This window comes from Ranitomeya variabilis, chromosome 5 (assembly GCF_051348905.1).
Source record: "Ranitomeya variabilis isolate aRanVar5 chromosome 5, aRanVar5.hap1, whole genome shotgun sequence".
Classification (NCBI taxonomy): domain Eukaryota; kingdom Metazoa; phylum Chordata; class Amphibia; order Anura; family Dendrobatidae; genus Ranitomeya; species Ranitomeya variabilis.
Window position 1 is genome coordinate 154,865,186 of NC_135236.1, and position 23,735 is coordinate 154,888,920.

General features: G+C 43.5%; 1 protein-coding gene across 7 annotated transcripts in view; it reads left to right on the forward strand.

The window, feature by feature from the left end:
• LOC143775376 (A-kinase anchor protein 13-like) overlaps window positions 1–23,735 on the forward strand; it is a 303,476-nt gene that overhangs the window by 218,028 nt on the left and 61,713 nt on the right. For 5 of the 7 annotated variants that reach the window (XM_077263431.1, XM_077263432.1, XM_077263436.1 and 2 more), the window contains 4 exons: window positions 3,015–3,134; window positions 3,818–3,860; window positions 6,120–6,252; window positions 22,456–22,618. In XM_077263431.1, coding sequence (XP_077119546.1) covers window positions 3,015–3,134; window positions 3,818–3,860; window positions 6,120–6,252; window positions 22,456–22,618 — 459 coding nt within the window. The remainder of the gene's footprint in view (window positions 1–3,014; window positions 3,135–3,817; window positions 3,861–6,119; window positions 6,253–22,455; window positions 22,619–23,735) is intronic. The other 2 variants (XM_077263437.1, XM_077263438.1) reach the window with 1 other exon arrangement.

Consider the following 23,735-nt stretch of genomic DNA (forward strand, 5'->3'; position numbering starts at 1 on the left):
TGGTCAACAGCATTTTTGGTGCCAAAGATATTTCATCGAATTTAGGGTATTTTTGGGGTGCTGATTCTGAATATGTCATCAGTTTTGCCAGATTGGCTCAAGTTTTTGAGATTTTTGGTATCTTATTTATAGCACTTGTTGGTAAATGCGACGCATCATCTCATTAATTTCTTTGGATTAGTACTTGAACTGAGCAGTTCTCAATATAGTTTTGTGTTAATTAGTGTTCTAAAAGTTTGTTCATAGCTTGATTTTTGCACTAACTTTATGTTGTTGTCTGTTTTCCAGTGAAAAGCATGAACTCATCAAGAAGAAGTTGTCTTAACGATCCAGAATCATTCTGTTACATTTGTGGTGAATACACACTGCCAAAACATAGAAGAAACATAACAGACTTCGTAAAAAAAGTGTATTTTGCCTATTTTGGGGTTATGCTTGGGGACCAAGACAAGTTTTGGGCACCACACATAGTGTGCAAAGCATGTATCGAATTATTACGAAAATGGAGCAAAGGACAAAGAAAAAGCTTCAAATTTGGTGTTCCAATGGTGTGGAGAGAGCCAAAAAATCATCATGATGACTGTTATTTCTGTGCAGTGCAAGTGCAAGGATTCAATAAGCATAAGAAACGAAAATGGGAGTAACATGGAATCTGCAAGAAGGCCTGTCCCTCATTGTGAAGATGTGCCTGTACCTGTGTTTACCATAAATAACAGTCATCATGATGATTTTTTGGCTCTCTCCACACCATTGGAACACCAAATTTGAAGCTTTTTCTTTGTCCTTTGCTCCATTTTCGTAATAATTCGATACATGCTTTGCACACTATGTGTGGTGCCCAAAACTTGTCTTGGTCCCCAAGCATAACCCCAAAATAGGCAAAATACACTTTTTTTACGAAGTCTGTTATGTTTCTTCTATGTTTTGGCAGTGTGTATTCACCACAAATGTAACAGAATGATTCTGGATCGTTAAGACAACTTCTTCTTGATGAGTTCATGCTTTTCACTGGAAAACAGACAACAACATAAAGTTAGTGCAAAAATCAAGCTATGAACAAACTTTTAGAACACTAATTAACACAAAACTATATTGAGAACTGCTCAGTTCAAGTACTAATCCAAAGAAATTAAAGAGATGATGCGTCGCATTTACCAACAAGTGCTATAAATAAGATACCAAAAATCTCAAAAACTTGAGCCAATCTGGCAAAACTGATGACATATTCAGAATCAGCACCCCAAAAATACCCCAAATTCATTAAAATATTTTGGACACCAGAAAAAAAAATTTTTTTGTTGACCTGTGTTATAGATTCATTATCCACCAACTGAAATTTGTCAGGTCTTTTATTGTTTTAATACTGATGATTTTGGCATACAACTCCTGATAACCCAAAAAAACCTGTCTCAATAAATTAGCATATCAAGAAAAGGTTCTCTAAACGACCTATTACCCTAATCTTCTGAATCAACTAATTAACTCTAAACACATGCAAAAGATACCTGAGGCTTTTAAAAACTCCCTGCCTGGTTCATTACTCAAAACCCCCATCATGGGTAAGACTAGCGACCTGACAGATGTCAAGAAGGCCATCATTGACACCCTCAAGCAAGAGGGTAAGACCCAGAAAGAAATTTCTCAACAAATAGGCTGTTCCCAGAGTGCTGTATCAAGGCACCTCAATGGTAAGTCTGTTGGAAGGAAACAATGTGGCAGAAAACGCTGTACAACGAGAAGAGGTGACCGGACCCTGAGGAAGATTGTGGAGAAGGACCGATTCCAGACCTTGGGGAACCTGAGGAAGCAGTGGACTGAGTCTGGTGTGGAAACATCCAGAGCCACCGTGCACAGGCGTGTGCAGGAAATGGGCTACAGGTGCCGCATTCCCCAGGTAAAGCCACTTTTGAACCATAAACAGCGGCAGAAGCGCCTGACCTGGGCTACAGAGAAGCAGCACTGGACTGTTGCTAAGTGGTCCCAAGTACTTTTTTCTGATGAAAGCAAATTTTGCATGTCATTCGGAAATCAAGGTGCCAGAGTCTGGAGGAAGACTGGGGAGAAGGAAATGCCCAAATGCCTGAAGTCCAGTGTCAAGTACCCACAGTCAGTGATGGTGTGGGGTGCCATGTCAGCTGCTGGTGTTGGTCCACTGTGTTTCATCAAGGGCAGGGTCAATGCAGCTAGCTATCAGGAGATTTTGGAGCACTTCATGCTTCCATTGGCTGAAATGCTTTATGGAGATGAAGATTTCATTTTTCAGCACGACCTGGCACCTGCTCACAGTGCCAAAACCACTGGTAAATGGTTTACTGACCATGGTATTACTGTGCTCAATTGGCCTGCCAACTCTCCTGACCTGAACCCCATAGAGAATCTGTGGGATATTGTGAAGAGAAAGTTGAGAGACGCAAGACCCAACACTCTGGATGAGCTTAAGGCCGCTATTGAAGCATCCTGGGCCTCCATAACATCTCAGCAGTGTCACAGGCTGATTGCCTCCATGCCACGCCGCATTGAAGCAGTCATTTCTGCCAAAGGATTCCTGACCAAGTATTGAGTGCATAACTGAACATTATTATTTGATGGTTTTTTTGTTTGTTATTAAAAAACACTTTTATTTGATTGGACGGGTGAAATATGCTAATTTATTGAGATAGGTTTTTTGGGTTATCAGGAGTTGTATGCCAAAATCATCAGTATTAAAACAATAAAAGACCTGACAAATTTCAGTTGGTGGATAATGAATCTATAATATATGAAAGTTTAATTGTAATCATTACATTATGGTAAATAATGAAATTTAACACTATATGCTAATTTTTTGAGAAGGACCTGTATATAATATAATTGCTGCCTCTGCGAGGAGTTGTCTTCTTCCCGATCACGTAGGTTGATGCGATAATGTTCCATCACATTTGGTATTCGTCAGGCCGCTCCTCTGCCGCCCAAGCTTTGTTTTTCTTGCTTACTATTAATGTGCATGCTCTAACATCTGCTGTAACACTTCTCAGTCCAGGGTCGGATACAACCCAAGAGGCGAATATCCTTCTCCTTCAGCATCTCTCCGCTTATACCTAAGTCTAGACATGCCTTTTCTCTTGGCACCTCGTCCAGTGAGGACGAGTCAGATAGTAAGTAAACGCTTCCGCTGCTGTCTTGTCCCACCGCGGCGGTGCGACGTCTGTGTGCTTTGCGCTCATGTGTATGGACGCTCGTGCTATATACGTAAGCTTGCTATGAAGCTCGCGCCTATATTCTCTCACCACTTACAAGATCCTCGCCCATAGTCTTTATGTACTTGTATATTAATATTTTGGATTTTGGTGGCACACCTCATTTTCAGAGCCTATGTTATGTTCATTTGTATGTCAGTGGGTTTCTCACACTGAAGTGCTGGTCAATAAAAATGCAAAGCAAGAAAGAAAAAAAATGAACCAAAAAAAACACAAAATATTTTTCATGTCATTCCGATTAATGTGGCTTTTTTTTTTTTTTTTTTTTACTTTGCATTTTTTGGTTTCTTGTATTCTGATTGTATTTGCGATTCTCAGACCGTAAGGCATTGGTTCATATTTCTGTTAAAAAAAAAAAAAAAAAAAAAAAGAAGAGAAGAGAGATCTGTTTTGTTTGCCTTTTTGTTTTCTCTCTTCTTGTATGCACTGACACCTATAAATATCCATATACACAGTTTGTAAGCACACAATAGATCTGTTCCCAGTGCACGCTTTCACACCCGTGCTGTCACATTATAGGTCCCAGAAGAATATTTGGTCCATTTCATAATTTTATTTTTACCATTTCACACCCCTTGCAGGCTCCCGGCCCTTAAATCTTGGCAGTAATTCTTTGGCACACAGGTAACTTTGTTTTCTGGTTCTGTCATTTTTTTATAAGTTTTTGTTGTATAATGTTTTACTCTTGAAGAAATGTGAATTTATTTATTCTTACTGCCTTTGTACACCCTGTGACCGTTTTCCTTTATCTTACTTGGTGACTTTACATTTCTAGAGTTGTTTCTGTATCCCTCTGCTTTATATTTATTTGCTCATCACATCTTTTTTATTTGGTCACCAAACATGCCACAATTTTTTTTTTACATTTTTTTCCTTCGAAAGATTTTTTTGTGTCAATTTCTTACCCACATATCTACACACAATGAAATCTTTATTGATTTACTATTCTAAATTTAATTTAACTTCTTAAAGGGAACCTGTCCATTCCCAATCACTCCCCCTGCTCCCTGAGTGTCGCCTTTCTTTACACGCACCATGGAGCAGGATACAGTGCCCTCCTGTTCACAGCCTTGGTGCTGCCCCGATGGCCGGAAAGGAGCCCTTCCAATTGGGCCTCATTCAGACATCCGTGTTTTTCACGGATTCAACAATGGTGCCGATGTCCTCAGTGTTTTGGATCCGTGTGTCAGTCAGTGTTTGATCAGTGTCCATTTTTACCATCGATGTTTCCTCAGTGTTTTTCACGCATGGACAAATTACAAAGCTCCTGCTATCCTCTGCAATGATAGACACAGGCAGCACACGTATGATGTCCGTGTGCCATTTTCGCAGACTTAGTCTTGTATTGTGCTTTTCATCCATGCTGTTGGAAAAGAAGGGCATGTCTCCGTGATTTTGCATGGAAACATGGTCCACAAAAAAAACCACGGGCACGTGAATAGCAGCATCAATTATAATGGAGACGTGTTCTGTCCATGAAAAACACAGATGGAACAAGCACATGAATCCCGACCCTTGAATGAGGCATTAAGCCACGGTCACACTAGCAGTATTTGGTCAGTATTTTACCTCAGTATTTGTAAGCCAAAGCCAGGAGTGGGTGATAAATACAGAAGTGGGGACGTGTCTCTATTACACTTTTCCTCTGATTGTTCCACTCCTGGTTTTGGCTTACAAATGCTGAGGTAAAATACCGAATGTGTGACCGTGGCCTTAGATTGTTCACATATTTAACCCCTTAGTGATCACCAATACGTCTTTTTACTGACCTGAGATATGAGTATAGCCTTCCCATACAGGTGACAATCCAGCAGCTGTCGGCTGTACACTATAGCTGACAACTTGCTGCATCACCCATGATCAGTGTTGGCATAGAGTACTATGGTCGTGTAACCCCTTAAATGCTTCTATGCCATGGCATCTAGATGGTTAACAGAGTGTGGGGGCTCCCTCTTTAACCCCATCAGTACCCTGAGATCCTGATTGTGTGGTCCTGATTTTGCCATGGCAATTCATGGCAAAATGACGGCATTAAAGTCTGCCGGTTACAGTGGCCTGTTCAGAAGTTAGCGACACTTAGGTGGTAAAAAAAAAACCTTTTTCATTCCTGATATGCCACTTTGCATTAATTTCTGAAAAGCACCTGAAAGGTTCATGAACTAATTGAAAGCAATTTTGAATACGTTGAGGAGTGCGGTTTTTTAAAGTGGTATCACTTTTGGGGGTTTCCAATATATAGAACCCCTAAAGTCACTTCAAAACTGAACAGGTCCCTAAAAATAATAAGTTTGGTAAATTTTCTTGAGAACATGAAAAATTTCTGCTACATTTTTGAACCACCTAAAATGCTAACAAAATAAAAGAACATTTACAAATGGTGCAGATATAAAGCAGAAATGAGGAAAATGTTATTTATTAATGTTTTTGTGTGGTATGATAACCTGGATTAATGGGATAATCAAAGTTTGAAAATTGCATTTCTTTGTGTATTTTTTGTTAGAAATAGATGCAAAACTTATCAACCTAAATTTACCATTATCATAAAGTATTATGTGTCACAAAAAAATCTCAAAATCACTGGGATTTGTTGAAGCGTTCCAGCGTTATTACCACATAAATTGACACTGGTCAGATTGGCTCGGTCACCTAAGGGGTTAAAGCTATATATGCCTGCAGATTGCCCCTATGGCTGCAGATAATAATTTTTTGCCTTTATGAACATTCATTTGACCTGATTTAGTAAAAGCTGATGTCATTGGTAACCTGCTTGTATACATTAGTGCATTAGACTGTTCTGATAACCTTTTACTTTATTTTACACCAATGTTGTATGAGTGCCAATAATCTCTGAATATTGCTATTGCTTCTCAACACCCGTTCCAGCATATCTGAGGAAGGTAGCAACCAGTTGCCTCCGAGCCCCTCTCAGAAGGACCTAGAGGGCAAAAACGTGACTAAAGTGAGCCGCACCTTTAGCTACATCAGGAATAAAATGTCCAGTGGTAAGAAAACAAAGGTAAGAAGCCCAAGGGTTGGAACATAATGGTCACATATAGTCTAAGATATTGGCTGGTTATAATGGGGTTAATGCTCTTTTTTATTTTTGTGCTTTCTTTTATGAGGTATAGGGTTACACAATGCAAATATTAACAACTTACCACATGACTACTTCTTGACATATTTTTCTTTTATTCTGGTGTATTCCCAGCTTAGATATTTATGGCATGTTCACAGGTTACATCATAAATTGTTCGTCTCTGAAAATACCTCCCTTTGGGAAAAAACTAGGATCTACAGCCCACTCTCCTGTTATACCAGGTGAAGCCACAACTTCCAGGAGACACATGAGTGACGCAGCGCCCATTCTCATATTTGTCCGTTACAGAAACAGCCAAGAAAACGCCTGGGAATATTCCAAAAATGTATAAGTTCCCCAAACTGTTTCTGTTGGATAAGTCAAAGAAACAGCCTTTAGGTTTTTCTTCTTCTACATAGGTCTATGGGTTAGTTTAATTTCCTATGTGTGGCTTTAGAGACAAATGTAACAGGGGTGATTAACCCTGTCGTTTTCTGCTGTGCAGAGGACCGTATGCTGGTAAATGGAGTGCCCGCAGTACAAAGCTGCCGGGCTCTGGACCACTGTACTGCCTTCTGCACACTCTGTCATGTGCATGGAGCCCGAACCCCCCATATGCAGTATCACACAGCTGAACCTGCTGATTTCTGCACAGTTGGCTGACCATCTAATGTGTGCTTGGGCCTCCTGACTAGATGCTGCTGTTGGAGATCAGGATCAGTCAGCGGGAGTTTAATAATACGATCCTTGTTTTGCAGGCAGACAAGCTGCTGCCAGGGGAGTCTGGCAGTGATTTACTACTTTCTTGCCTAGCCGAGTGTTCAGGTGTATGGAGAAGTCAAGATGGGTAGCTGTCAGCTAAACAAGCTTTCTGCTCATCTAGCCGTCAGTTTCCTTAGCTGTAGGGCCTACTTTAGGTTCCAGACAAGCCGCCGCCAGGGGTGTCTGGCAGTGGCTTACTACTTTTCCCTTCCCCCATGACGGCACACCTGAGAGAGGGGATCCGCCCAGTCAGGACAGGAAACCCTACTGAAAATAAAAGGGCGGTACCTCTCCCTCGCTTCAGTTGGGTTTCCTGTCCTGACAGGGACCCTTGTACTGAACACGGCGGTTCAACTTACCCAGGTCCCGTCCCGGCGTGGAAGAACAGGCAGCGCCTGTGCGTCGGAGGTTCGGGTCCTGGAGGCGCCGTCCGCAGGTCCCCCCGGGTCACTGCGTCCGTGCGGGCGTTGCGCAGCATGGTTGGAGGACCGGGTTCCTTCCATGGCTGCCACGCCGCCCTCCCCTCTCTGCCGGCGTCCAGGCGCGGCGGCCGCTTCCGGGTCGCTCTTCTGACGTCACACGCCAGGCACGCTGGGAATGGGCGTGCCCGTGTGGCGTCGGGGGCAGGCGCCGGATCCAAGATGGCGGCGCCCATGAAGAAAACGCCGGCCGGTGAATGAAGACTCCGGCGGCATGGCAGAGAGGGGGAGGGGCCATTACTGGGCACCGGAGAGGCGGGGAGTGCAGTGGTCCCCCCATAAAAGGGTGGTAGACCACAGAAGACGCGCTCATGTCCAAAAACTTCACCATGGAAGTAGGACAACAAGAGCAGCTGCAGCAGCCGCTTTCACAACAGCAACAGCAGCAGGAGCTCTCACCAGATGCCTTGCCGAGCCACCAGCATACCAGGAGCAGCCGCTCAAGTGGTAGAAACAGTGGTCGTTCCGTCCGGCAAGATTCGTCGGCGTCCAGGAGGGACGCTTCACGTGCATCTGTCCAGCCTCCAAAATCGGTACCCTTGATTGTCGGCGGTGGTGAGTGATCTACGTGAATGTATCCCTTATGGTAACAGGGTCCATTTTTCTGTTTTGATCACTAGGGGTCCAGGAAAGCTACCGGTAAAACAAAGAACCGAGAGTGTGCCCTTTGTAAAAACCCGCTTGCAGTGCAGTATCAGAAGGATCTCTGTGCTGACTGCATTAATAAGACTATTCAAGAAGAAACCCCTAATTTCGCCACTAGCCTTAAAGCCATAATACAGGCTGAAATTAAAGACTCCTTGAAATTGGCCCTTAGCGAGCCAAGAGGGAGAAGCCGTAAGGCATCTACAGAGTCGGATACCTCTCAGAGACAGGGGAGTCATAAAACATCCCGATCTCCCTCTACTTCTCCAGCCTCGGTCCACTCTTCAGATTCCTCCTCGGACAGTGATTCAGGGGGTCGTCCATGCTTTCCCACTGAGGACGTGGACAAATTAGTCAAAGCAGTTAGGTCTGCAATGGGCCTTAAAGAAGAGAAGACACCTAGGTCACTAGAGGATGTCATGTTTGGTGGCTTAGAAGAGGAGGAAACGCACGTTTCCAGTTAATGCAAAAATAAAAGCATTAATCGAGAAAGAGTGGAAAAGACCTGAAAAAATGGGTTCTTTGCCCTCTTCATCCAAAAGGAGATATCCCTTTGAGAATAAAGACTCTGAACCCTGGGAAAAGATCCCAAAAATTGACGGAGCGGTAGCCAAATGCTTAAAAAAATCATCCCTCCCATTAGAAGACTCGGGTGTTCTTAAAGACCCGCTTGACAAAAAAGCAGATGGGTTTCTCAGACATATCTGGGAAGCCTCAGCGGGGGGCCTGAAGCCAGCAATCGCTGGAACATGTACGGCCCGCGCTCTGATGGTCTGGCTACAGCAGATAGAGGATCAGCTAAGGGACAAGGTACCCAGAACCGACATCCTTGCCAATATATCCTTAGTGCAAGGAGCAGCAGCCTTTTTAGCAGACTCTTCTGCAGATTCCGCAAGACTAACGGCCAGAGCAGCGAGCTTGTCTAATGCGGCAAGAAGAGCCCTCTGGCTCAAAGGTTGTCCGGGGGATTTACCATCTAAACACAAGCTGTGCTCCATCCCATGTGATGGTCAACTTCTCTTTGGGAAGAAGCTTGAAGAAATCCTGGAACATGCAGGAGATAAAAAGAAAGGCTTTCCCAATATCCCTAAAGAGTCCAAAAAACCCTTTTTTCGGAGGAGAAGATTTAATAGAGGTTGCCCCCCAGGGGAGAGGAAAAACTGGGACTTTAGGGATAAAAGAGGCTCAGGCTATATGTTTAACCCCTTAATCCCGTTTGACGTACTATCCCGTCAAGGTGACCTGGGACTTAATTCCGGGTGACGGGATAGTACGTCATACGCGATCGGCCGCGCTCACGGGGGGAGCGCGGCCGATCGCGGCCGGGTGTCAGCTGCCTATCGCAGCTGACATCCGGCACTATGTGCCAGGAGCGGTCACGGACCGCCCCCGGCACATTAACCCCCGGCACACCGCGATCAAACATGATCGCGATGTGCCGGCGGTGCAGGGAAGCATCGCGCAGGGAGGGGGCTCCCTGCGGGCTTCCCTGAGACCCCCGGAGCAACGCGATGTGATCGCGTTGCTGCGAGGGTCTCCTACCTCCTTCCTGGCTGCAGGTCCCGGATCCAAGATGGCCGCGGCATCCGGGTCCTGCAGGGAAGGAGGTGGCTTACCGAGTGTCTGCTCAGTGCAGACGCTGGTAAGCCTGCAGCCCTGTCAGTGAGATCGGTGATCTGACAGAGTGCTGTGCACACTATCAGATCATCGATCTGTGATGTCCCCCCCTGGGACAAAGTAAAAAAGTAAAAAAAAACATTTTCCACATGTGTAAAAAAAAAAGAAAAAAATTCCTAAATAAATAATAAAAAAAAAATATATATTATTCCCATAAATACATTTCTTTATCTAAATAAAAAAAACAAAACAATAAAAGTACACATATTTAGTATCGCCGCGTCCGTAACGACCCAACCTATAAAACTGCCCCACTAGTTAACCCCTTCAGTAAACACCGTAAGAAAAAAAAAAAAAAAAACGAGGCAAAAAACAACGCTTTATTACCATACCGGCGAACAAAAAGTGGAATAACACGCGATCAAAAAGACTGATATAAATATCCATGGTACCGCTGAAAACATCATCTTGTCCCGCAAAAAACAAGCCGCCATACAGCATCATCAGCAAAAAAATAAAAAAGTTATAGTCCTGAGAATAAAGCGATACCAAAATAATTATTTTTTCTATAAAATAGTTTTTATCATATAAAAGCGCCAAAACATAAAAAAATGATATAAATGAGGTATCGCTGTAATCGTACTGACCCGTCGAATAAAACCGCTTTATCAATTTTACCAAACGCGGAACGGTATAAACGCCTCTCCCAAAAGAAATTCATGAATAGCAGGTTTTTGGTAATTCTGCCTCACAAAAATCGGAATAAAAAGAGATCAAAAGCGGTCACGTGTCCGAAAATGTTACCAATAAAAACGTCAACTCGTCCCGCAAAAAACAAGACCTCACATGACTCTGTGGAGCAAAATGTGGAAAAATTATAGGTCTCAAAATGTGGAGACGCAAAAACTTTTTTGCTATAAAAAGCGTCGCTGGTTTCACACTTGCGTTTGTCTGCAGCGTTTTTTGCACAAAAAAACGCATGCGTTTTTTCCCTATATTTAACATTGAAAACGCATGCGTTTTTTGTACGCGTTTGGTCGCGTTTTCAAACGCATGCGTTTTTTTTCTGCATGCGTTCATTTTCAGAAATACAACCTGCAGTATTTTCTTGCGTTTTTAAGCACATGCGTTTGCGTTAAAAACGCATGCGTTTTTATTGGAAAAAAACAGAAAACACACTGAAAAGCCACCCACCACCATCATTGTGATAAAGGGATCCAAACCCTAACCCTAACTCTACCCCTAACCGTTTAATGAACATTTTCTGACAGTCATAGTGCCACGTATTTAAGTGCCACGTATTTAAGTGCCACGTATTTCAGTACCACGTATTTCAGTGCCACGTATTTCAGTGCCACGTATTTCAGTGCCACGTATCACGTATTTCAGTGCCACGTGTTTCAGTGCCACGTATTTAAGTGCCACGTATCACGTATTTCAGTGCCACGTATCACGTATTTCAGTGCCACGTATCACGTATTTCAGTGTCACATATTTTAGTACCACGTATTTCAGTGCCACGTATTTCAGTGCCACGTATTTCAGTGCCACGTATCACGTATTTCAGTGCCACGTGTTTCAGTGCCACGTATTTAAGTGCCACGTATCACGTATTTAAGTGCCACGTATTTCAGTGCCACGTATTTCAGTGCCACGTATTTCAGTGCCACGTATCACGTATTTCAGTGCCACGTGTTTCAGTGCCACGTATTTAAGTGCCACGTGCCACGTATTTCAGTGCCACGTATTTCAGTGCCACGTATTTCAGTGCCACATATTTCAGTCACGTTTAGGGTTAGGGTTAGGGGTAGGGTTAGGGTTAGGGCTAGGGTTGGAGGTAAAGTTAGGGTTGGGGCTAAAGTTAGGGTTAGGGTTTGGATTACATTTACGGTTTGGATTAGGGTTGGGACTAGAATTATGGGTGTGTCAGGGCTAGGGGTGTGGTTAGGGTTACCGTTGGGATTAGGGTTAGGGGTGTGTTTGGGTTAGGGTTTCAGGTAGAATTGGGGAGTTTCCACTGTCCAGGCACATCAGGGGCTCTCCAAGCGCGACATGGCGTCCAATCTCAATTCCAGCCAATTCTGCGTTGAAAAAGTAAAACAGTGCTCCTTCCCTTCCGAGCTCTCCCGTGCGCCCAAAAAGGGGTTTACCCCAACATATGTGTTATCAGCGTACTCGGGACAAATTGAACAACAACTTCTGGGGTCCAAGTTCTCTTGTTATCCTTAGGAAAATAAAAATTTGGGGGGCTAAAAATCATTTTTGTGGGAAAAAAAAGATGTTTTATTTTCACGGCTCTGCGTTATAAACTGTAGTGAAACACTTGGGGGTTCAAAGTTCTCACAACACATCTAGATAAGTTCCTTGGGAGGTCTAGTTTCCAATATGGGGTCACTTGTGGGGGGTTTGTACTGTTTGGGTACATCAGGGGCTCTGCAAATGCAACGTGACGCCTGCAGACCAATCCATTTAAGGCTGCATTCCAAATGGCGCTCCTTCCCTTCCGAGCTCTGTCATGCACCCAAACAGTGGTTCCCCCCCACATATGGGGTATCAGCGTACTCAGGACAAATTGGACAACAACTTTTGGGGTCTAATTTATCCTGTTACCCTTGTGAAAATACAAAACTGGGGGCTAAAAAATCATTTTTGTGAAAAAAAAAAAGGAATTTTTATTTTCACGGCTTTGCGCTATAAACTTTAGTGAAACACTTGGGGGTTCAAAGTTCTCAAAACACATCTAGATAAGTTCCTTGGGAGGTCTAGTTTCCAATATGGGGTCACTTGTGGGGGGTTTGTACTGTTTGGGTACATCAGGGGCTCTGCAAATGCAACGTGACGGCTGCTGACCAATCCATTTAAGTCTGCATTCCAAATGGCGCTCCTTCCCTTCCGAGCTCTGTCATGCGCCCAAACAGTGGTTCCCCCCCACATATGGGGTATCAGCGTACTCAGGACAAATTGAAAAACAAATTTTGGGGTCCAATTTATTCTGTTACCCTTGTAAAAATACAAAGCTGGGGGCTAAAAAATCATTTTTGAGAAAAAAAAAAAAATTATTTTCACGGCTCTGCGTTATAATCTGTAGTGAAACACTTGGGGGTTCAAAGCTCTCAAAACACATCTAGATAAGTTCCTTAGGGGGTCTACTTTCCAAAATGGTGTCAATTGTGGGGGGTTTCAATGTTTAGGCACATCAGGGGCTCTCCAAACGCAACATGGCGTCCCATCTCAATTCCAGTCAATTTTGCATTGAAAAGTCAAATGGCGCTCCTTCCCTTCCAAGCTCTGCCATGCGCCCAAACAATGGTTTACACCCACATATGGGGTATCAGCGTACTCAGGACAAATTGCACAACATTTTTTGATGTCCAATTTCTTCTCTTACCCTTGGGAAAATAAAAAATTGGGGGCAAAAAGATCATTTTTGTGAAAAAATATGATTTTTTATTTTTACGGCTCTGCATTATAAACTTCTGTGAAGCACTTGGTGGGTCAAAGTGCTCACCACACATCTAGATAAGTTCCTTAGGGGGTCTACTTTCCAAAATGGTGTCACTTGTAGGGAGTTTCAATGTTTAGGCACATCAGGGGCTCTCCAAACGCAACATGGCGTCCCATCTCAATTCCAGTCAATTTTGCATTGAAAAGTCAAATGGCGCTCCTTCCCTTCCAAGCTCTGCCATGCGCCCAAACAATGGTTTACACCCACATATGGGGTATCAGCGTACTCAGGACAAATTGCACAACATTTTTTGTGGTCCAATTTCTTCTCTTACCCTTGAGAAAATAAAAAATTGGGGGCAAAAAGATCATTTTTGTGAAAAAATATGATTTTTTATTTTTACGGCTCTGCATTATAAACTTCTGTAAAGCACTTGGTGGATCAAAGTGCTCACCACACATCTAGATAAGTTCCTTAGGGGGTCTACTTTCCAAAATGGTGTCACTTGTAGGGAGTTTTAATGTTTAGGCACATCAGGGGCTCTCCAAACGCAACATGGCGTCCCATCTCAATTCCAGTCAATTTTGCATTGAAAAGTCAAATGGCGCTCCTTCCCTTCCAAGCTCTGCCATGCGCCCAAACAATGGTTTACACCCATATATGGGGTATCAGCGTACTCAGGACAAATTGCACAACATTTTTTGGGGTCCAATTTCTTCTCTTACCCTTGGGAAAATAAAAAATTGGGGGCGAAAAGATCATTTTTGTGAAAAAATATGATTTTTTATTTTTACGGCTCTGCATTATAAACTTCTGTGAAGCACTTGGTGGGTCAAAGTGCTCACCACACATCAAGATAAGTTCCTTAGGGGGTCTACTTTCCAAAATGGTGTCACTTGTAGGGGGTTTCAGTGTTTAGGCACATCAGGGGCTCTCCAAACGCAACATGGCGTCCCATCTCAATTCCAGTCAATTTTGCATTGAAAAGTCAAATGGCGCTCCTTTCCTTCCGAGCTCTGCCATACGCCCAAACAGTGGTTTACCCCCACATATGGGGTATCAGCGTACTCAGGACAAATTGTACAACAACTTTGGGGGTCCATTTTCTCCTGTTACCCTTGGTAAAATAAAACAAATTGGAGCTGAAATAAATTTTGTGTGAAAAAAAGTTAAATGTTCATTTTTATTTAAACATTCCAAAAATTCCTGTGAAACACCTGAAGGGTTAATAAACTTCTTGAATGTGGTTTTGAGCACCTTGAGGGGTGCAGTTTTTAGAATGGTGTCACACTTGGGTATTTTCTATCATATAGACCCCTCAAAATGACTTCAAATAAGATGTGGTCCCTAAAAAAAAATGGTGTTGTAAAAATGAGAAATTGCTGGTCAACTTTTAACCCTTATAACTCCGTCACAAAAAAAAATTTTGGTTCCAAAATTGTACTGATGTAAAGTAGACATGTGGGAAATGTTACTTATTAAGTATTTTGCATGACATATGTCTGTGATTTAAGGGCATAAAAATTCAAAGTTGGAAAATTGCAAAATTTTCAAAATTTTCGCCAAATTTCCATTTTTTTCACAAATAAACGCAAGTTATATCGAATAAATTTTACGACTAACATGAAGTACAATATGTCACGAGAAAACAATGTCAGAATCGCCAAGATCCGTCAAAGCGTTCCAGAGTTATAGCCTCATAAAGGGACAGTGGTCAGAATTGTAAAAATTGGCCCGGTCATTAACGTGCAAACCACCCTCGGGGCTTAAGGGGTTAAAGGGCCCTCTACTTCAGCCAAAAAATCCCCCCAATGACATTACGCCAGAAGTGGGAGGAAGACTCTCCCTCTTCTTTCCGGCCTGGGTAAACATCTCCCCCAGTACCTGGGTCATAAATATCATCAGAGACGGCCTCAAAATAAAATTCACCTGTCCACCCAGACGAAACTTTATCATAACTCCCCGAAGAAAGTCTCTGCAGGAACAATCTGCCCTAGAAACCGAAGTCTTGGGACTCATCCAAAAAAGGGTTCTTCAGGAGGTTCCTGCTCGGGAGGAGAGAGAGGGATTTTACTCCCCCCTCTTCTTGATCCAAAAACCGGATGGTTCTTGGAGAACTATTATAAATTTGAGAAAACTCAACCAATCCATAGAGAACTACTCTTTCAAGATGGAGTCTATAAATACGACCATAAAACTCCTTTTCCAACACTGCTTCATGGCAGTAATCGACTTGAAAGACGCGTATTATCATATACCAATACATCCGGAATATCAGAAATATTTGAGAGTAGCTCTCTATGTCCAGAACCAGATAAAACATTATCAATACACAGCCCTTCCGTTCGGTCTGTCTACAGCTCCCAGGGTTTTCACCAAGGTGATGGTGGAGGTTATGTCATACCTCCGGTCCCGGGATGTAGTCATTGTCCCATATCTGGACGATTTCCTGGTAATAGGAAGATCAGAGTCCCACTGCACTCATCAAGTATCAGTGGTAACATCAACTCTAAGGGAGCTGGGTTGGATAATAAATATCCCCAAGTCCAGACTGCTGCCAGTAAAATTACAATCTTTCCTGGGGTTAATACTGGACTCCGAACGTCAGCTCTGCCTTCTTCCAGAAAACAAGGTAGACAAAATAATAAATCTGACCAGTACAGCAATACGCCAGCCGACAATGACTCTGAGAAAGGCAATGTCCCTTCTAGGCTCGTTAACATCGTGTATTCCGGCAGTAGAATGGGCACAATTCCACCTAAGACAACTACAGTGGGAAGTTCTCTCAGCTCAAAGACTACTAAAAGGGCATTTAGAAGGAAATCTATGTCTCTCCCTGGGCGTAAGGGATTCCCTAGTTTGGTGGACTGTGAGAAACCACCTGACAATGGGGGTCCGGTGGCAAAATCCGGTCATAGACATTATCACGACCGACGCAAGTGGTACAGGTTGGGGGGCTCACCTGAGGTCTCACTCTGTACAAGGGACCTGGTCCATACGAGAAAAGAACTATGGATCAAACGAAAAAGAGCTGTGGGCAGTGGAGAAATCCCTAAGACATTTTCTTCCTTTACTCCGGGGTCGCCATACTCGAATCCTGACGGACAATCGAGCAGTGGTGGCGTATGTCAATCATCAGGGGGGAACGAGGTCCAAAGGCCTCATGCAGGCATCAAACATACTCTTTCAACTAGCAGAACAACACCTGTCATCTCTGTCGGCATTGCACATCAAAGGCACAGAAAACACTCAAGCGGACTTCCTGAGTCGCAGAGGCTTAAAGCAGGGGGAATGGTCATTAAACCCCCAGATATTTCAACAAATAGTCCAAGCCTGGGGCACACCAGAGATAGACTTGTTCGCCAACTCCCACAACAGAAAAGTCAGGAGGTTCTGCTCCTTGAATCCGAGAGAACATCCCTTCGCAGTAGATGCCCTACTGATACCTTGGAAGTTTTCTCTGGCCTACGCATTCCCCCCGATAGTGATGATTCCAGCTGTGATCCGGAAGATCAGAGAGGATCAGGCGAATATCATCTTCATAGCTCCTTTTTGGCCAAGGAGACCTTGGTTCTCCCTTCTAAGGCAGATGTCGGTAACAGACCCATGGATCCTGCCAGAGGTTCCGGACCTGCTAACCCAGGGCCCAGTGACCCACTCTCAGGTGAAGGGCTTCCATCTCGCAGCCTGGAATTTGAGAGGGCGTTACTAAGTCGCCAAGGATTCTCTCCAGGGTTAATCTCCACCCTGTTGAAAAGCAGAAAACCCATAACCTCCAGGATCTATGGTAGGACATGGAAAAAATTCCTCGACTTCCTGGGTGAACCATTGGGGGAGGTGGCTCCTATAGGTCCTATCTTAGAGTTTCTGCAAGCAGGGTTACATCTTGGGTTGGCAACCAGCACCCTTAAAGTTCAGGTTTCTGCCCTGGGGGCCCTATATAATTGTAATCTTGCCTCAAATAGATGGGTCTCACGATTCATAAAATCTTGCAGTAGATCTCGGCCGGTCATTATCCCAAAAATCCCTCCTTGGGATCTAAATTTGGTCTTAGAAGCCCTGACTAAACAGCCCTTTGAGCCTTTGCAGGAGTTATCACCTAAGTTACTTACCCTTAAAACAGTTTTACTAGTAGCCTTAACATCGGCACGTAGGGTAAGTGATTTACAGGCCCTGTCAATATGCCCTCCTTATACTCAGGTTTTTGATGACAGAATTGTTCTAAGACCAGACCCGGCTTATCTCCCCAAGGTGGTTCAAAAGTTCCATAGAAGTCAAGAGATTACTTTACCATCATTCTGTAGTAATCCTAAAAATCCAGGGGAACAAAAGTTCCACATGTTAGATGTGAGAAGATCTATGTTACATTACATGTCTATGACTAGTCAGTGGAGGAAAGACCAAACCCTATTCGTAGCCTTTCAGGGTAGCAAAAGAGGGTGCGGGGTAGCTAAAAGTACTATTGCTAGATGGATCAGGGAGGCCATTAGTTTATCCTACTCTGCAAGTGGCACTCCGGTTCCTGACGGCATCAAGGCTCACTCCACCAGAGCTGTGGCTACCTCCTGGGCAGAGAAAGCTGAGGTATCAATTGACCAAATTTGCAAGGCCGCTACCTGGTCCTCACCCTCAACTTTTTTCAAACACTACCGGCTAGACCTTTCCTCCTCTGCTGACCTAACCTTTGGTAGAAGGGTGCTCCAAGCGGTGGTCCCTCCCTAAAGGTTTCATTCTACAAAATTCTCTCAGGTGTGCCGTCATGGGGGAAGGGAAAACACCAAGGTTACTTACGGGTAGCCGGTTTTTCCGGAGCCCATGACGGCACCCGTATATTCCCCCCCTTTTATCACCCTTCGGTGTGCACTATTGTTTTGGGTGTGTTTAGTTAATATAATGTGGTGATGGATTTGCCATGTGTACTAACCAGGGGGGCCTCTCATGCTCTGAAAACCAACTGAAGCGAGGGAGAGGTACCGCCCTTTTATTTTCAGTAGGGTTTCCTGTCCTGACTGGGCGGATCCCCTCTCTCAGGTGTGCCGTCATGGGCTCCGGAAAAACCGGCTACCCGTAAGTAACCTTGGTGTTTCTGGCCTACCTGAGTGTTCAGGTATATGGAGGAGTCAGGGTGAGTAGCTGTTGGCTGAACAAGCTTTCTGCTCATAAGACTGACCATTTCCTAAGCTGTATGGCCACCTTAGGGCTGGTGCTGAGAATCCTGACCACTCTGCCATTTTTTTTCCTGTATAGTTAGAGCATTGGGCATGTGATGGACTAGCTCTCTTCTGTTTATTTGCTCTGTTCATTTAGCTGGAGCACACACTGTCTACCACTAATATTATTGCACAAGGAGGATCTGATTGCACACCACCCACACATTTACTAACGTGGAAGGATGTTGAGTATGGACATGTTGTATTTGTTTTATCTAGCTGCAGATGGCAATTATGCAAGCGGAGCCAGTTCTCTTTTTTTTCTTTTTTCTCTAACACTACACAAGTAGCTGTCCCTTCACGTTGCATCCTGAAGACAAATATTCTCCATAGAAGAAATCATCCCTGGATGTCTAATACAAGCTCCGGAGAAACAAGGACAGCGACACACCGCATTAAATATAGATCAGCAGTGTTTATCCTTTCACAAGAAAATGTCTCAAGGTTTATTTTTTCCTGTAGCTTTAATCCACAATGACGGGAAGTGACAGATGAGCTGCATCTTGCCCAGACATGCCGATCCTCGGGAGTTTGCTCTGCGTTCAGAATCTGTAGACCGGGTCTGTACACCAGGGTTCTTAATCCTCAAGCCAGAAACGAGCGCTGTCCACGTCTTAGTGGCCCATCAGGCATTTATAGAGATGCAATGGTGGCAATATACTGGCACAACTTCTTTCACCGACATTTGCAAACTGCCCAGAAGAAACGGTGATGTTGGTTATGATTGGGACGCTGTGCTAGTTTCATAGAAGAACTCCGCAGATTGCACGTGCCATGTCATCGAGGCCATCGTAAAATGAAGCTGTAGTGACTCTGATTGCAACGTCTCTTTCTGTGCACACGTTTTTGTAAATCTACCCCAATATTTTTTCACATTGTGTTTTTGCCCTCACGGTCACCTTTAAGAGACACTAGACTAGAACAGAAATGAATGAAACAATAACCAGAAAGTAAATATGTATACTCTTGCAGAAATGGAACCAGAAAAGAATAATACTCTTCCTCCTGGTTTCCTGGGGCAGGATCTCGTCTGCTCAGTCTTTATTACGGACGGAGTGAGGCTAAGATCACACAGGTATTTTTCCGATCTGTGTCTTGTCCATATGCCAATAGACGGCACACAGACCAAGGAGAATCCATTGCAGAAATTCACTGAGACATTTCCCACACAAGACCTGACAGTCATTATGGAAAAAAATCACTGCCAGTGCTAGCCCATATGGCACCTGCTGTTAAATATTATGTAGGGAACAGTATCAGGCTTTCTAATTGTGGATGTAAAAAAAAAAGGATGACATATGGTTGTCAAAATCATACGGATTACGTATGTTTCACCATGCAGATGGGTTAAATATTAGTATTTTTATGGATGAAAAATGGACGATTTTTCATAAGCTTTTGTGAATGTACAGTAGCATAAAAGGAACCTGACAGCGATGCATGCTGCCCGATCCACAGGCAGCAGGTGTCAGAGCCTGAAACACTGTGGCATTCCACAGAAAAAACTTACTTAAAAAGAAGCTGCTGGGGGCCTGCCTGTCTGTGTCTGTGCAGCTTGTACCCAGCGGCTTCTCCCCACCCGCTCTCCTTGAGTGACAGATCTGTTCGTATACAGGCACGCAGGGAGAGACCTGTCACTCCAGAGCAGCTCGTGGAGAGAAGACATTGGGAACCCACCTGTCTGTCCAGTCTCTTGTGCGGCTCGCTCCCCGGCGGCTTTCCTCTGAAAAGCTCCAGTGTTTGAGTAAAACATACATGGCTGGGGTGATACAGCCAGAGCCCGATACCTGCTGCCCGTGGATCAGCTGTCAGGTCCCCTTTAATGAATATAAGATTTCCACTGTATCCCGTTCTGAGGCATAAATGTCTAAATCCTTTCCCTTAATCCTTTAGTGACCACCAATACATATTTTTACTGACCTGAGATATAAGAGCATCCCTCAACAGGTGAAAGTGCAGCTGTACACTATAGCCGACACCGTGCTGCATCAGACACCGTTGGTGTTGCCATCAACCATGGCCATTTAACCCCCCATCCAGAGAAGCACCTGAAGGGTTAATAAATTACCTGTTGGCAGTTCTGAATATTTTGGGGGGATTTCCAATATATAGGTCCCCAAAAGTCACTTGAAAACTTAATAGGTCTCTAAGAAAAAAAAAACAAGTTTGGTAAATTTCCTTGAAAACATTAAAATTTTTTGCAACATTTGTAAACTTTTCAACATCCTAACAAAGTGGACATTTGACAAATGGTGCTGATGTAGTGCAGACATGAGGTACATGTTATTTATTAATTATTTTGGGCGGTATGACTATTTGGATTAACAGTATAAACATTCAAAGTTTGAAAATTGATAAATGTTTGGCAAATGTCTGATATTTTTATAAATCTATGCAAACTATATCGACCTGAATTTACCACTAAAATTGAGTACAAAATCATTAGAATATTTTGAAACATTCCAGGGTTATTGCCACGTAAAGTGACATGTCAGATTAGAAAAATTTGGCCTGGTCACTAAGCGGTTAAAAGGGTGGTCAATTGTTGGTTTTTAAAAATGCATGTATTTAAAAGGAATCTGTCAGCAGTTTTTTATGTAATCTGAACACAGCATGCTGTAGGGGTTAAAACATTGATGGATTCATGGATGCCTCTCTTATCAAGCTCCGATTTTGTTTGCTTGCAGTGATTGTTTTCGCACCAGTAGCTCATTATTGCTGGGACACAGCAGCATGTGCATGGTAGTCAGACACGCCCCCTCCTGTGATAAGCAGCTCGCTGTCTATGGACATTGTACATACAGAGCCTGGTGGGGGTGGGGTTTGCCTTCTCAGCTCTGCTTCATTCTAAATCTAAAAACGCTGATTGTATCAGAACGGCTGCACACAGTAATGTAAGTGATACATCGTTGGATTCAGCTTCTCTTTGCCTACATTATGCTGCTCTCAGATGAGGTAGAAAAAAAAATGCGGACAGATTCCCTTTAAGAAACATTTTTGCTATTTTGGGTTCATTAAAATGTTTTTTTCCTTTTGCTTTTACAAGCTTTTTTGTGTTCCTGCGCATTCAGCTTTGTTGTTATCAGTAGCCATAGCAGAGAGTAACACACACTCCCCCAGACCATGAAAGTGGGCAGACTGTCAGATCCTCATTTAACTCATTCTGCAGCCGGCAATAGACAGTGCAATCGGCTATTAAAGGGAAACTGCAGCCGTCTAATGAAACCCAATAGCAAAAAAAAAATGATTTTTTCGCCCTTATGAAATGCATGTAAGTAATAAAAAAAAAAAACATGGTTTCCAAAGGTGGACAACCCCTTTAACTTATTTTTCACATGAACTTGCCCTAAATGAAGACTTCTAACCATGCGTTTGGTAAAGCAGTACCTGTTTCTCTGAGAAATCTTTAATTAGGAGTGAAGTAAAGCAGAAAATATGACTATAGTGGGTTGCTGAAAAGCAGAAGTCCTTTTTTCCCACTTCCTTCCTCACTGTGACTTGCCTCGAGCCTCTAATGATTGCAGCTTCAGTATGAGGGTCTGTGCGCTGTAATTAGCGCCCACCCTCTGGTATATGCGGGGTCGGATCTGGCCGCAGGATGCCGTGGAGTAAATTAATTGAAGTGCCACAAATTAGGATAAGATCTGTCCGATCGTGGCATGGCGAGGTAAGCTCAGGCTACTTCTCACTAGTTCTGCTGTCTGAGATTTGTGAGGCGACTGCTTATTGCTGTAATGTTTAGTCATCATGTGAGAGATACAGATATATTGGATGGTATTTCTTACGGCCAGGTTACTTTTCTGTGTCTTCTACCCTTGTAACTTACTTGGATGCCACTTGTGAAATCTGCTGCAGCACTTAAATACAGAAGCTCACGATGCGCTGAAGGTTCAGAAACAATGTCACTTTTCTTAGCTTGTTTTTTACATTTTTGCTGTCCTGCTGGTTCGCTATCAGTCAGCTTTTTTTTCTTACTGTTTACCAGGAAAAGGAAAAAGCGAAAGACAAAGAAAAGGAGCCAAGTGATAAAGGCAAAGAGAAGCACAAAAGCAATGGACACGTATTTGTCACTGCAGCCATGATGGATACCCTAACATGCAAAGGCTGCGACAAGCCTTTCACCAAAAAGCCTGGCTATGTGTGTCAAGGTAAGCAGCAAGGGGTTTATGCCGCCTGCATTTGTTTCTTAGTGCTTGTTTTTAAGGAAACGGTTTCTCAACACATTTGTGAGTTGGCATTTCCCTTTTATCGTTCGGTTTGGGCAGCAGATGCCACGAGAATGTGTCTTTTAAATAGTGGGTGGCCATTATGTCTGTGCTATAGGAAACTGGAATGCAGCCTTTAGATTGAGCCACTATACAGTTTCTAGTATATATTCGGCCTCATTTATCAGAAACTGGTATCGCTGCCCATAATAGCCAATCACAGTGCAGCTTTCCTTAGTCTTCTTCACACGTCCATATTTTCAGTACGTACGGTATCTTTTTTTTCATAGATACCACAGGTACTTATTATAACCTATGCTGCTATGCACATGTCCATTTTTTTACAGTGGCCGTGTGTCCTTGCAAAAGCACATGTCCATTTTTTTCTTGCAGCACCCATGACAAGGGCCAAGTATAGCTGAAGCATTGTAATTTAATTCTTTTTTTCAACCACATGGGAAAAATACTGATGGTAAACATGGCGGGCACTTGGGGAGGACACACGGGTAGGACAGGACAAGGAAAGAAATTCCAGTATCAGAAGAAGGTAAAGATATTAAAACATGACTTTTAATAGCAACATTAAATCGATCTACGATAAAAAAAAAACATCAAAAATTAAATAAAAATAGGGAGAACAGGGTGGGCCACAGTTCTACTGGTTTCAGGCTCACCGGCGATTAGTAGAACACTCGGGGAGGACACCATGGACAGAAAGCACGGATGGCACCAGCACTAATTGTTCCAGGACATGTGTAAACACGGCCATGTGAAGGAGGCCTCAGAGTGTGGACATCATGACTTCAGCGCATCCTGCTGCAGCCGATCACCGAGCTTAGCGTCTATGCCCATGCAGGTGGCACAAGCTGCTGGGCTGTGTGATTGGCTGCAGTTGTGATGTGAGTTGTAGCCATGTCGTCACTGCTGTAACCAGGAAACAAGGCCTAGTACTGGACTTTATCTCCGATTCTAATGAATTACTGCATAGGCTTCCGGAAGTGCATGGGAGATGAATACAATGCTCTGCAGGGGATGCCAAAGACAGGGCTGCTGTGTTCCA